The 15,330-nt window shown below is 43.3% G+C and overlaps 1 protein-coding gene across 9 annotated transcripts in view; it reads left to right on the plus strand.

Annotated features, from left to right (window-relative positions):
- asph (aspartate beta-hydroxylase) overlaps positions 1–9,134 on the plus strand; it is a 36,272-nt gene extending 27,138 nt beyond the window's left edge. For 4 of the 9 annotated variants that reach the window (XM_082960811.1, XM_082960805.1, XM_082960808.1 and 1 more), the window contains 7 exons: positions 470–547; positions 2,301–2,372; positions 2,546–3,571; positions 4,129–4,236; positions 4,369–4,407; positions 4,575–4,619; positions 5,446–9,134. In XM_082960811.1, coding sequence (XP_082816937.1) covers positions 470–547; positions 2,301–2,372; positions 2,546–3,571; positions 4,129–4,236; positions 4,369–4,407; positions 4,575–4,619; positions 5,446–5,501 — 1,424 coding nt within the window. In that variant the 3' untranslated portion in view covers positions 5,502–9,134. The remainder of the gene's footprint in view (positions 1–469; positions 548–2,300; positions 2,373–2,545; positions 3,572–4,128; positions 4,237–4,368; positions 4,408–4,574; positions 4,620–5,445) is intronic. The other 5 variants (XM_082960809.1, XM_082960804.1, XM_082960807.1 and 2 more) reach the window with 4 other exon arrangements.
- The last annotated feature ends 6,196 nt before the right edge of the window (positions 9,135–15,330 follow it).

A 15,330-nucleotide genomic window follows, 5' to 3' on the forward strand; every position in this document is an offset into this window, starting at 1 on the left:
CAAGGGAACCTGGAGGGCGATAAATGATAAGGATGTTAAGCTTGAAAGGGCTGGTAACTGTGACAGCATGGAATTCAAATGAGGAGATAGACAGATGGGTCAGGGGAGAAAGAGAGAATGTCCACTTGGGAGAGATGAGGATTCCAGTGCCACCACCCCGCTGGCTCGATGCTCTAGGGGTATGCGAGAACACGTGGGCAGACGAAGAGAGAGCAGAACAAGCATGGGAAACCGTGTTTAAACCTTTTACAATGAAGATCTGTGAAGTTATTTGGATTTTTGCTAATTATCTTTGAAAGACAGGGTCCTGAAAAGGGACGTTTCTTTTTTTGATGAGTTTACATGAATATTACTATGCCAAATACAGTATACATTATACAGAGGTGTAGCCTTCGTAAAGGCACTTCTCCTGAACAAGAGTTGTTGCCATGTCGTCCTCATCCCCCTGCGTCACTTGTAAAACCCTCAGGGCTGAAAGAGAAGGCTACCGTCGTCATTACCAGAGATGCAGCACCAGAGGAGGCTCCTGCAGCACCTGTGGAAGAAGGTAGAACTCCTGCTGGTCTACACGTGTACACACACACACCTGTATTAACTGTGGTAGATGGTAAAGCTCATGAGAGGAAATGTGTGTAGTGAAACATACCCACAGACACAGGAGAAGGTCCCAGTACCACTGGTGGTGTACGTATCCATTGAATCGATACAGATACAACAAAGGCATCTTCTACACTGTTCTCTTCTGTACATAATGTGAAATACTCAAACATAGCCTACTACTTATGCAGTATCCTAATTGCTTAAACATCCAAGTTATTCATCTGTATTCTCATTGAATTTGAACTATGGGCTTGACTAGACAAAATAGCATCCAACTACAACGTCACGAGCTGTTAAGGCCTTCCCGCAGTGTACGTCGGATTCCGTCTTTTACGATTATTAGATGTCGCACTGTGTGACGTTACCGAATTTTCAAATCTTGACGTCAACCTGGCCAGATTGTACGATTTGCTTCAGTTCTGTTGTCACATTCTGCGATTGGCTTGCGAGGCTTTCAGGCTATGTCAACTGCAGCGGTGTGTTTGATCTGAGCGTGTGCCAGCAGCGCAAGTCTCCCTCTATGCTTATGCGCGAGTGAAGTGAGTTCGGGAAAAACTAAAAGTATGCATCTTAGAAATAGTTTTCACATCCAAACTTTGTCTGAACTCGGAATCAAATAGACTTCCCAAAAATAACACGGTGCCGATTTTGTTCGTTTATCAAAATCCCATCAGGTAGCCTGATTTCAGATGTCATGTAAACAAGTTTATTAAGGGAAATCGTTCTTCTTGCAAAGCATGTCAATGTTTAAATCTAACTATTACATTAATATGACTATCCACAATCATATTATTGTGTGCATACTCTGTGTACCTATTTGTCAGTCACCAGGATCATCTCGTAACACCAGCCACACTACACGATAAAGACACTGACAGAACTTTGTCGGCGCCTACGACCGCACGTGGTGGTACGTAAATCGGCAGACCTAGACCCTGTCACCCCGAACGAGCCAAGACGTCCGACAATTGTTTACAACCTAAGAATTTGCCCACAACGTGGACATTTTCCCGGGACAGCAGAATCGTGGCGTAACACGGCTAAAATCATAGTATGTGTGGGCCTTAAAGGGTCTTTATGAAACCTTTACCCTCAGTAGAACTGTGTCCTCCACCAGACACCCACATGGTGCTACTACGACTAAGTCAAGAGCTAACCATTAAACTCGTACATGTAAACTGTATTGATTTCATGTCTGCCACCTGTAGGCGCTATACGTTTTCTCCAGGGGGAGCATGAGCCATTCTCTACCCTTTTAACCATTGGCTCTGATAAGCTGGACTTGCCACACGTTGTTGTGTAAAACCCCACGACATGCACACGACATGCTTACACCTACTGTCAACAAGACACCAATACCTGTTGTCACATTATACAAACTAATGTTACATACATATACCTACCATGGTTTAAGTCAGCAGTTTCTATTCTGAAGGTCTATGCCTTAGTACTTTAGAAATCTATATTAAAGTAGCATACACTTTTTTTCATTATTGACACACCATGGAAAGTCACCTCATAAAGTTGGTGCACTTTCTTAAATGTGCCTTAAGACATTTGGAACGTTCTGTGCGAGAAGAAAATGATGAAGTATGCCAGATAAGGCCGTAGTTTAAGTAAAAGGATCAACTGCGATCAGGATGGTCTTAACTGTTCCCCTCTACCCCCCGTATCTCTTTCCCCGCGTCCCCTTGCTTTAGCCGCACCAGAACCCGTTGTTGAAGAAGTGATCGAGGCCACAGAAGCAGAGGAAGTTGCAGCTCCCCTATCAGGTGTGTAAGCTTGAAGAAGACATTGAAATGGTACATTCTTTGAAGGAAAAAGTCAGCCAATAACATAGACATGTATCACCCAGTGATACAGCATTTTGGGAAATGCTGTAGTTGGTTTTGGCAGGAAATCCACGTTATCAGCTAAGTTGCATAATGCTGTCTCTTCCTTACAGAGCCTGAGCCTGAGGTTGTGGAAGAACCTGAGGTGGTTGAGGAGGAAGAAGAGCCGGAGGTGGATGAGCCTGAAATCATTGAGGAAGAGCCTGAGGTTCTGGAGGAGGAAGAAGAGCCGGAGGTGGATGAGCCTGAAATCATTGAGGAAGAGCCTGAGGTTCTGGAGGAGGAAGAAGAGCCTGAGGTGGATGAGCCTGAAATCATTGAGGAAGAGCCTGAGGTTCTGGAGGAGGAAGAAGAGCCGGAGGTGGATGAGCCTGAAATCATTGAGGAAGAGCCTGAGGTTCTGGAGGAGGAAGAAGAGGCTGCCCCTGTGGAAGAGGCTGCCCCAGTCGAGGAGGAGGCCGCCCCAGTCGAGGAGGAGGCTGCCCCAGTCGAGGAGGAGGCTGCCCCAGTCGAGGAGGAGGCCGCCCCAGTCGAGGAGGAGGCCGCCCCAGTCGAGGAGGAGGCCGCCCCAGTCGAGGAGGAGGCCGCCTCAGTCGAGGAGGAGGCCGCCCCAGTCGAGGAGGAGGAGGAGGCCGCCCCAGTCGAGGAGGAGGAGGAGGCCGCCCCAGTCGAGGAGGAGGAGGAGGCCGCCCCAGTCGAGGAGGAGGAGGCCGCCCCAGTCGAGGAGGAGGAGGAGGCCGCCCCAGTCGAGGAGGAGGAGGAGGCCACCCCAGTCAAGGAGGAGGAGGCCACCCCAGTCGAGGAGGAGGAGGCTGCCCCCGTTGAAGAGGTAGAGGAAGCCGCCCAAGTCGAGGAGGATATCACCGCCATTGAGAAGGAAGCCACACCAGTTGAGGAGGAGTTTGCTGAAGAGGCTGCCCCGGTTGAAGAAGCGGCTTCTCCCACAGAAGAAGCTGTTGAGGAGGAGGCCGCACCTGAGGAAGAGGCTGCACCTGTTGAGGAGGAAGTTGCTGCATCAGTTGAGGAGGAAGTCGCTGTTGAGGAAGAGGCTGCCCCCGCAGAAGAAGAGGCTGCACCAGTTGAGGAGGAGGCCGTGGAGGAGGAGGCGGAAGAGGAAGAGGAGCCAGCAACAGAGGAGGGTAAGGAAAAATAATCCAGAACAGAACAAACGCTTGTTAGTCCAGGGGTAGGCTTAATCTGGGTCCAGAAAGTATTGAAAGAAAATCATCTCAAGGTCTCTGTTTTTGCTGATGTGTTTGTCTTCACACAGTTTAAAACGAGCACAGTTGAACACCAGGTGCTGCATTGCAGAAGTGTATGCACACATTATCTTATCTGATAAGAGTAGCTACATGTATGTAGAGAGGTTGGGCAGTGGCCCCTTTCCCATCTAATCTTGGGGTAGTGGATAAGGCACTCACTTTTCTGTCTCTCCTATCTGTTTTTTGTGTTGCTCATGTCACCTCATTTTGTATTATTTCTTATTGTTGTTGCATTGTGGAGAAGGAACCTGCAAGTAAGCATATCGTTGGATGGTTATACCATGCATATCCCGTACATACCACTAATACAACTTGAAACTTAAAAGTCTCTCTGCTCATTTTGTGGATGAATACGTCAATTCTCAATGTGAGGCTGTCATTCATTGTCTTTTGAAAAACAGTGTTCTAATATAACTTGTTCCTTTGCTCCACAGAAGAGCTGGTAGAAGAAACAGCAGCAGCAGATTCAGAACAAACAGAAGAATCAGAAGCTGAATCAGAAAAAACTCAACAGGAGGAAGCTCTTCAGGAAGAGTTTGCAGGTACGTGTTGAGTGGGATTTTATGTCCGTATACCTCCACTCAGTTGAGGGCAAGAATATTCAGATGTCATTCTTCAGCGCCTCCTCTCTCTCTCCGTTTTAACTAACTGCAACTGCTGGGTTTCTGTTGCAGAGGATGAAGCTGAAGTAGATGAGCTAGAGGAGTTGATAGGTTGGTGATAACATTATTTTAACTCCGGTCCAGTGTTATTACTATGAGCAGCTCTTCTGTATAAGCTTTCATGGTGGTCATTGACCCTGTTCTCTGAAAACATGTCCAGTAGAAAGCATGTGTGTTGAAGCATTTAAAAAAATGACCACCATGTTTCGTTTCAACAGAAGAGCTTTCCCAGGCAGAAGAACAGATGGAAGATCAGCCAACAGGTAAACTTTCATTTAAAAACTTGTCATAACGCAATTGCATCTTCTCATTCATTTTTACTCTATTGTATGATTGTACAGCAAGAAGTTTAGAATCAGACATTCTACAAGTTCAGAATCATAATTTCATAGAATCGACATTTCACAGCTGAATGCAGGCCTACTGTAATTAGTCCATAATCATTGTTTAATAGATAGTTTGCACTTTGGCTATTAACCAGCAGTATGGTTTCATGCCATCTAAGAAGCCCAGCTTTCTCAGTGAAGCTGACCTTTGGGCATGTATCCACAGCAGACAAAAATAGGCGGTCTTTCTTTGTATGTCGTATAATAAGATATTCCTGACTTTGAAGCCCATGCCAGTGAGGACACACGTGATTAGTAGGTAGCGTGTGCTCTAATATGTGTAGGCCACATGTAGTCTGTGGATTAATCCTATCAAGGTAGGTAGACTTAACTCTCCCTTGTGGTGAGTAATGAAGGCCAGTGAAGCTATTTGTAGTGTAGCTCCCCCTTGAGGCTGGTTTATGAAACACAGCTTATAAAATGGCTCTCGCAGGAGTCTACTAGTCAACTAGTCATACCATACATTTTCCATATCTTGATATTGTTTGAGGATTTTTGTTAAATGACATGTAATGTGACTACAACTGAAATAGAGGGCCTCCATCCTGTTTTTGTCTGTTAGATTGTGCGCTGAATTCTTTATTATATGATGTATCAATCGTGTAAAGTGTTATGTTGTCAAAATGTTTTTTCTACCAGATGTAATTGTATTATGAATTAAATTGAATGGTAACTGCTTTTTTATTCCATCACTGTCACTTAGTGAGGTCAGTATCTTCTTTCCATAGAAACGTAGAGCCTGCGGTCTCAGCGCGGTAAGACTGATTGAGGACCAGCCCACATCGCATCCCACTGAGCGCGTGCAGCCGCGCTTCCCCACCTCCAGAGAATGAAAAGCGCCATCACGGCATTCATCACTGTCTCCCATTTCTCACTCGCACACTCAGAATCTTGTTTTTCTTTCTTTAGTGTAAAATCTCACTTCCAGAACTTGTTAGATATTTTTTATTTACCCTATATATATTTGTTTTCTTTTCTTTTTTTTCCTTTTTTTTTCATATAATGAAAAGTATCAATGAATTTCTCTTACAGATGTAGATAGATAATGTGAGGGTAGCTTTTCGCTAATGGAATGTAGGTTGTTTTCCATTTCCTGTGTATAGCAAGCAGAGGTACATGTTACTAGTCAAAGAACTTCACGTCTGAGCCGAGTTCAGTTTTTTGTTAAATGTGAAGATGCAAAGCTGCAGTTTTGTATTACCAGTATGTATTGAGTCTACACGTCAAGATGTTGCATATCTAGGGCAAAGTTATGCTGACAGGTGAACAGACGAGTCTGGTGATGTAGGGTGAGTGTGTGAGCTTTCATACGTATATGACTGAGAATGTGTATAGATGTACACTACATGACCATGAGTATGTGGACACCTGCTCGTCGAACATATCATTCCAAAATCATGGGCATTAATATGGAGTTGGTCTCCCCTTTGCTGCTATAACAGCTTCCACTTCACTCTTCTGGGAAGGCTTTTCTACTAGATGTTGGAACATTGCTGCGGGGACTTGCTTCCATTCAGCCACAAGAACATTTGTGAGGTTGAGCACTGATGTTGGGCGATTAGGCCTGGCTCGCAGTCGGTGTTCCAATTCATCCCAAAGGTGTTCGATGGGGTTGAGGTCAGGGCTCTGTACAGGCCAGTCAAGTTGTTCCACACCGATCTCGACAAATCATTTCTATATGGACCTTGCTTTGTGCACGGGGGCATTGTCATGCTGAAACAGAAAGGGCCTTCCCCAAACTGCTGTCACAAAGTTAAAGCACAAGATCTGCTAGAATTTCATTGTATGCTGTAGCATTAAGATTTCCCTTCACTGGAACTAAGGGGCCTAGGCCGAACCAATAAAAACATCGCCAGACCATTATTCCTCCTCCACCAAACTTCACAGTTGGCACTATGCATTGGGGCAGGTAGCTTTCTCCTGGCATCCACCAAACCCAGATTCATCCGTTGTACTGCCAGATGGTGAAGCATGATTCATCACTCCAGAGAACACGTTTCCACTGCTCCAGAGTCCAATGGCGGCGAGCTTTACACCACTCCAGCCGAAACTTGTCATTGCGTATGGTGATCTTAGGCTTGTGTGCGGCTGCTCGGCCATGGAAACCCATTTCATGAAGCTCCGGACGAACAGTTCTTGTGCTGACAGCACTTACAGTTGACTGGGGCAGCTCTAGCAGGGCAGAAATTTGACGAACTGAGTTGTTGGAAAGGTGGCATCCTATGACGGTGCCACGTTTAAAGTCACTGAGGTGTTCAGTAAAGCCATTCTACTTCCAATGTTTGTTTATGGAGATTGCATGGCTGTGTGCTCAATTTTATACACCGGTCAGCAACGGGTGTGGCTGAAATAGCCAAATCCACTAATTTGAAGGGGTGTCCACATACTTTTGTATATATAGTGTATGTTTGCGTGTGTGCATTTTATAGACTGTATGTCTATAAAACAATCCTATGAGCCGTAGTTCTCATTAAGATGCGTTTGAGACTCGTTTCGTTTCAATTTCAGTTTTGTTTGTTCCAACTCCTAGTACCTCGCTCTCACTGTTACTTCTTTAATACTGAAAGTGTTTTTGACTTACTCATACCTCTAGCCAGAATGGTGAACATCTAACAATGAGTTATACCCAAGCCAGGCTTGTGTCCATTTTTTTACTATTTTATTTCTTTTATTTTGTGGTATTTTTTATTTTTATTTTTTTTGCTGTATTTGGGTTGGATGTAAACTCTCAAATGGGAGAAATGTTGACATATGCCATTTGTTCTGGGAAAAACAGATTTTTACCTGGAGACAAAGGAAGGGCATGTCTCAGAGTATGGTAGTAACCCTTAGGTGCAGCTCAGTGTGGGTGTAGCTGTTATGGGTTAATGGTCTGACCCAACCCAGTCTCCTGGTAAAACAGGCTGCTGTGTAGTGTCCCAGGTCCTCCAATAGATCTGCTCCCCACACGCACACACATGGTCCAACAGCAACATGATTATTCGAAATTCATCATTCAGTACACTTAAACTCTAAAAAAAAAAAAAATCATAAACTTTTGTTCCCTTTCTCAGTTCTACTTTCACTTGTATATTAACTGGCTCAAGCCCAGGGTAAGTGCTTCATTTGGAACAAAGGTTTTTGAATGTCTGTGATTGTTGCTGATTTAGCAGACACCCGGACCACCTCTTATTGTCCCTCTGCCTGCGTTTCAGTGCACCCCCCCCCCAAACCAACTGTTCAAAGAGAAACGCTGTTGTACATCTAGAAGGGAACGTGACAGTGTAACCTGCTCACTCTGTCCTAGCGACATCTAACTCGACTTTTGCTAGTATTTAATATTGATGTAGTCGTTAATAATGTTGTCATGGTTTGTTTTTACTGCAAGGATGATGCTAGCTCATGCTTTGAACTTAAGGCTGTATGGTAAAGAAAAAGGACTTAATTTTTTCAAGGAAACTCAGTCGTGTGCTTAGTTTGTGTTCCTCCAACGCTGTAATGTTTCTGTGAATTCAGATGAGTGCGTTTTTGTTTGACATTTTTCCATTGTAGAAGTTTTCTGTACATGGTAATAAGGGGCCTGCCGGATGATATAATGGTGATAAGGTGATGTACTGTAGGGAATGCTGCAATGCAAATCTTTTCTGAGGAAACCAAATAACGGTTTGTTTCGACGTACACGAAAACAAGTGGTTGCAATCTAGTTCTTAGGACTTATTTTGTCTTTTTTCTATAACACTAGTGGGTCTTTTTCTATTCCCTAACACTTTTGAAGTCAATGTGAATTTTTAACGTGTTAATTTTACATTATACAAAACTTTACAAGATAGATCTGTTCTAGATTTTTAAATAAAAATACACTTTTTAGTATCAGACCTTTTTAATTATGAAAATTTTAAAGAAAGTGCTTCACTTTTTTCAAAGCCATATGTGACAGTTGAGGCTCTGCTGCTCAGAGCGGACTGTACTCCAAGGGAAAGACATTCCACAACCAGCAGTAACCGAAAACATCACTACAATCTCAGTGTTTATTTTTTATTGCAGTTCACATATGAATAGGGGTTTACACACAAACATGTTATACATAGAGGTAAACATAGTATCCAGCTGTATAGGCTAACAGGTTTTTAAATTATTGTGAAAATGCATTCTGTATGCAGGGTTGGACGGCTGTCACAGTTTCTATAAATCAGGGGTGTCAAACTCATTCCATGGAGGACCTAGTGTCTTCGGATTTGAGTTTTTTTCCTTTCAATGACACCCAGGGAAGTTCTTTACTAATTAGTGACCTTAATTCATCAATCAAGTACAAGGGAGGAGAGAACCCGCAGACACTCGGGCCCTCCGTGGAATGAGTTTGACACGTGCTGTAAATGTTCTGTTCCAGGGCTGCAATAAAGGTTTGGGACAACACCATGGTGTGGTTTATTATTGTGTAACTGGTTATTGGAATACCTTGACATGCACATAGTTAGTCCGCCATCTCATGCATGATAACACTTCACTAAGGTACCCTTTAAAGGCCCGGTGTTGTCGATTTGCTTGTGTTTTATATATACCACACATTAGGAACACCTTCCTAATATTTAGTTTTATGCCTCCCTTTTGCCCTCAGAACAGCCTGGATTTGTCGGCATGCTCTACAAGGTGTCAAAAGCTTCCCACAGGGATGCGGGTCCATGTTGACTCCAATGCGTCCCACAGTTGTCAAATTGGCTGGATGTCCTTTGGGTGGTGACCATTCTTGATACACACGGGAAACTGTTGACTGTGGAAAAACCTAGCACTGTTGCAGTGCTTGACACAAACCGGTGCACCTGGCACCTACTACCATACCCCGCTCAAAGGCATTTTCAATATTTTGTCTTGCCCATTCACCCGCTGAATGGCATACATACACAATCCATGTCTCAAGGCTTAAAAATATATATTTTTGCCTGTCTCCCCTTCATCTCACTGATTGAAGTGGATTAAGTGACATCAATAAGGGATCATAGCTTTCACCTGGTCAGTCTGTCATGGTAGGTGTTTAATGTTTTGTATACTTAGTGTATTTCCACACTATGGGGTTGGAATAATACTGTGAAATAATGAAAATGATAATGCCTTTTTAATGTAAGAGCTGTTTGAATAGACTGCCTGAAATTCATCCTGTTTTGGTGGGATGGAGTTTTGGCCTGCCTGCTAACATCACTAAGAGTTCCAAATCTCTCTGCCAATAACAGCTCGTTTTTAGTTCTCTCTCCACTCACACCACTCCCAGACACAGCTACCAAACTTCTTGCTTGAGAAATTGCTTTGTTAAGATGCAATTTTTTTATTTTTTACCATTTTAATTGAAAACAATCACAGTACTTGAGCAGTAGTTCTTATTAAGATGTGTTTGAGAAATATAAATTATTTGATCTTGAGATAAAATGGCTGCTTTGGACCTTTGAAGGGCAACTTCACCACTTAACATTTGGGTTGTTATGACTTATTTAGTGATGTCCTACACAGTTTTAGTGTAGTTTTCATGTTTATTGACTGTTTAGTCATGAGCAAAACCAGAAATTGCTTCTCTGACGTTTTCAAGTAGAATCCCTGAGTAAATTATGGACAGTCATTTATATAACCTGTCTATAGATGTCTGATCATATTGGAACTCCCTGCTATATGTTGCTCTGGTTGTCTTCAAATAACATTTTTAAATAGACCCTCAAAAACCAATAGTATGATATTTATAGTGGGCTTGCTACAATATTTTTCTGTTGTTCAAGGCTCAAACTCCCATGATTCCATTCGGCAAAACCACTTCCACCGTCGAAGTCGCAGCTCTGCCAGCCGTTCCATTGCGACCTTTCCAAATAGAGAGAAATAGTAATGTCTTTTTAGTAGGTACTAACTCCGCCATCGTTCGTTGGACAAAGCCCATGGATTAACGCAGAAAATAAGGTTTAGCAGATCTTATATGTTGTGTTTTATCTGATAATCTTCATCAGCTAACTTCACTTTTGTGAATTTTGAGGAATTTATGTAGTACTAAAAAACAAATCCAATAAAGGCTTCTTAATTCATAACGGTCATGTTAACTGACCTCTTATCTCAGAGCAAAACGTTATTAAAGAAAGCCGTGTTAACCTCTGACTTTATTTCGGTGTTTATTCCAAAACCATATTCTTTCCCCATATGTATGGCTGAACAAACCAGATGTAACTTATTTCCGGGTTTTAAGACTACAGGCTAGCGAGCCTATATTTTCGTAGTAATTGACTTGTAAAATTCATATTTTTGTATTAGTTCCAATAGGCCTACAGTGTTGTTGGCTGGTTGCTTGGACAGTAGCTAAGGCTGTATTTGGCAGATCGTTTTTGAAAACACTTTAATACAGATGCAACAGGGTTAGCTACTTAGCTAGCATTGTTAATGTTAGCACCAAAGATGCTAAGTGAAAATCTACAGAATGGTAGCTCTCCGCGAACAGGGTTGGAGAGCCCTGGCCTAGGCAATAGATCGCAAAGCAGCGTCTCCGCTAAACTTTTTGGAAATGTTAAATTAAACTTCTCATCCATAAAGTGCTAATACGGTTCAGCAGCTCAAATTATCAGGATGTAGGGCATTGCTATTGGGAAGGATTTATACCATGGATGGACAGCTAAAACAATTATGATCACACTTCAATTCATCAATTTAAATATAATGGAGAGACCTATACATTTGGCAGCCAAGCACGAGTTGTCAGTGTGTAGCCTATTATCGTCTAGATATGACGTTGACATATCTTCAATGAATAGACAGCCTAGTCAGCCCAGTTTTGAATATAAATCAAATTGGATCACAATCACATTTTCTCCTGACACACAAATGGACTATAAATACATAACGTTACCAATTAGTTACCCTGACCAAACGGACAGTGCACATAGGCTGTATGCACATGCTCTTATTAGTAACCTACAGGTGATCAGACTGAAAAATGGTCTCGTTTTCATACCATATAGCATGTCAGATCTCTAACGTTAAGGTGTAGCCTGGGCTGCTGCAACATTTATACAGTGAGTTTTTGCTTGTGTCTGTCCGGAGTGATTGTGTTATCATCTTTGCGAAATAAATACCGGAGGAAAGTGGAAAGCGCGCGCGAAAAAAATGCGCTTGGTCAACCTCTCTCTTTAATCTAACTTTTGATGGATGATGGGATTGTTTTGGGCTTCTCCCCGTGCCTGCCTTTCATGGCATGTTGTATTTTTGGGTGGAGTATTAAAACCCCCTATTAGGTATTCTTGTCTCCAATCATTGATACCATGTGACAGTATAACCGATCCTAACACGGAATCCAAACCGGCTGCGCGCGTGCGCCATCGTGCATACTGTAATGAAACAGCAGGCAGGGAGCAGGTCTCGAACTCTCGACCTTCAAGCCCGAAGTCCGGCGCGCTATCGACTGTGTCGCAAAAGCATGCTCGAGCGGCAGAGTCGATTTCCGCGCTTATAAACCCAGGGTCGTTACACTACTCCCTCCTTTCAAAGAGCGCTTCCTCGCGACTCAACGTCTTACAGGAACGCGGTCACCGGCCGAGCACACGCACTGTCATGGATGCAAGGTCCGATCCCACTTCTGACACCAATGTAATGAAACAGCAGGCAGGGAGCAGGTGTCGAACCCTCGACCTTCAAGCCCGAAGTCCGGCGCGCTATCGACTGTGTCGCAAAAGCATGCTCGAGCGGCAGAGTCGATTTCCGCGCTTATAAACCCAGGGTCGTTACACTACTCCCTCCTTTCAAAGAGCGCTTCCTCGCGACTCAACGTCTTACAGGAACGCGGTCACCGGCCGAGCACACGCACTGTCATGGATGCAAGGTCCGATCCCACTTCTGACACCAATGTAATGAAACAGCAGGCAGGGAGCAGGTGTCGAACCCTCGACCTTCAAGCCCGAAGTCCGGCGCGCTATCGACTGTGCCGCAAAAGCATGCTCGAGCGGCAGAGTCGATTTCCGTTACAATACATTTATTTTGTCCCTCCACACCAAAGGCGATCAAGACAGGCAGGTTCAAATACCAAAACAAACTCTGAACCAATTATATTAATTTGGGGACAGGTCAAAAAGCATTAAACATTTATGGCAATTTAGCTAGCTAGCTTGCACTTGCTAGCTAATTTGTCCCATTTAGCTAGCTTGATGTTGGCTAGCTAATTTGTCCTGGGATGTAAACATTGAGTTATTATTTTACCTGAAATGCACAAGGTACTCTACTCCGCCAATTAATCGACACAAAAAAGCCTTCCAGGCTTTTTCTTCTCTTGACTTTATATTGTGATTGGCAGCTTTCATAAATTAGGTGCATTACTGCCACTGACCTCGTTCATCTTCAGTCATCCACGTGGGTATAACCAATGAGGAGATGGCACGTGGGTACCTGCTTCTATAAACCAATGAGGCGATGGGAAAGGCAGGACTTGCAGCGCGATCTGCGTCAGAAATAGAACTGACTTCTATTTTAGTCCTTGGCAACGCAGACGCTCGTTGGCGGCGCGAGCAGTGTGGGTGCAATAATTGAATGATATAGATTTCTAAATTTATTTTGCGACGCGATCGGTGTAGTCAGCCTGTAACGCTTCGAACACATCGACTGTGTCATTGCGTTTTGGTACACCAGAAGTACATTCATTTCCAATGGAACGCTGCGTTTGCCTTGCAGCATTGCGTTAGAGAGGCAGTTGCAGTGCGTTCTGTGTGGTGCATACATTTGATAAATCGAACGTATGCGTCAAATTGTACGCTTAGATTTGACAGAAACTAGCAAATTGTGAATGTTGAATTTTTGTTGCACACATGTCCAGTAAAAAAAAAAAAACTGGAATTACATAATGTCTTTACATTTTATTCATTTATTTGTCAATTTGCATATTATTTATTCGATAACATCTAAAAATGTATTGTGAGCGCTTATAATATAATTTTCCTCCAAAATGCATAGTTTTGGAGCGAAATGCAATAATAAATACTCAAGATAGCAGAGAGTAGGCTCTTTCAACAATGAGACCAACGTTGAGGAAATGGTTTTGGTTGGGCTGGGACCAGCCCCGCCTAAAGCGCAGGTCTGTGTGAGTCCAGAGATGGTTGAAGTCCTGAAAGCATGCAGGGGAGTTTCACCGTCTCATTCAAGAGGAATTTTGAAGTTACTTTAGTCTGGACCGACGTGAGTTCGATCACCTGCTCCAGATGGTTGGAGCCAGGATTGCCCGGATGGATACCAACTACCGGGAGTCCATCAGCCCAGTTGAACGCCTGGCAATTTGTCTCCGGTAAATTAAATTCTAGTGAGTCTTTAAAGCCTTTGGTACCGTAATTGATATTAGATATATTTTATGTGCAACCTAGCTAGCTAAAGGGCTCTCTAGTTAATAGACCCTATGTGACATGAGATGTACTTTTACAGAATGTTCAATAGGACTATAACTTTTCCCAAAGTTGGTTTAAAATCCTTATTCCGGGCAAGGTTCATTTTTGAATTCGCCTTTGGGATTCTGGCACCCCGGTGCAGAATGTATCGGAGAGTGCTTGGGCTCAGCCTCTCGAATGTCGATGCCTGCGTGAAGGCCACGTGTTCTCCACAACTACCTGCAGAGGTCATTCCAGTAGCCGCTCCGGATGAAGACGGGCACGCCAAATGGTCCCCTTCCTGATGTCACCAGGGCAGGTGCCAACAACGCCCCCAGACAGGCACTCCCGGTGAGGGAGAAGCTGACCACCTAACTTCTCATCGCCAGCAGGGGAAGTCCCATGGCAGTATGCCGTGGAGTGAAACGGCTCTTTTAAGAGCCCCCTAACACCAAGGTTATTTTAAGAACCATTGTCCATAAAAATATATTTTTTTCCCCCCCAGATTATTTTGTCTCCTTGTCTCTCTTCATTTGGAAGTTATATTTAAGTGAATTTTGGGAGTAAAGACCACACCTTAACCCCTTCCCTCTCCCATTAACATTAGTATTATACATACCTGGCATGGTACATCAGGTGAGCAGGACCTCTAAGGTTATATGACGTACAGTTAGTATGATAACAATGGGGGAAAAGGTAACCTAGGGTCCATACAAATAGTACAGTTTACCATCTTCACTGGTCTGACAAAATGCAGGTGGGGGAAAAAAAACAATTAGGAAGAGAATGTGTTCTTACTTTCATCTTGTCTTAGATCTGCAAAGGTGTAGGGAAAAAATAAGCAAATTAAGTCTAAAGGAGATATTAATAAACAAATTAAACAACCGACTATGAAAACATTAGAATGAATAAGTATTCAAGTACAAGAAAGAACATGACAGGAATGTGTGTTGTTAAAAGGTTACAAAAAATAAGAACTATTGAAAAAGGTGTGTGCGTGTAAAAATGAATGTGTAATCTGAAAGAGAACAAATCAAATCAAATGTATTTATATAGCCCTTCGTACATCAGCTGATATTCTCAAAGTGCTGTACAGAAACCCAGCCTAAAACCCCAAACAGCAAGCAAAGCATGTGAAAGAAGCACGGTGGCTAGGAAAAACTCCCTAGGAAAAACTCCCTAGAAAGGCCAAAAACCTAGGAAGAAACCTAGAGAGGAACCAGGCTATGAGGGGTGGCCAGTCCTCT

Source organism: Salmo salar, chromosome 14 (genome assembly GCF_965601325.2).
Source record: "Salmo salar chromosome 14, fSalSal1, whole genome shotgun sequence".
NCBI lineage: Eukaryota > Metazoa > Chordata > Actinopteri > Salmoniformes > Salmonidae > Salmo > Salmo salar.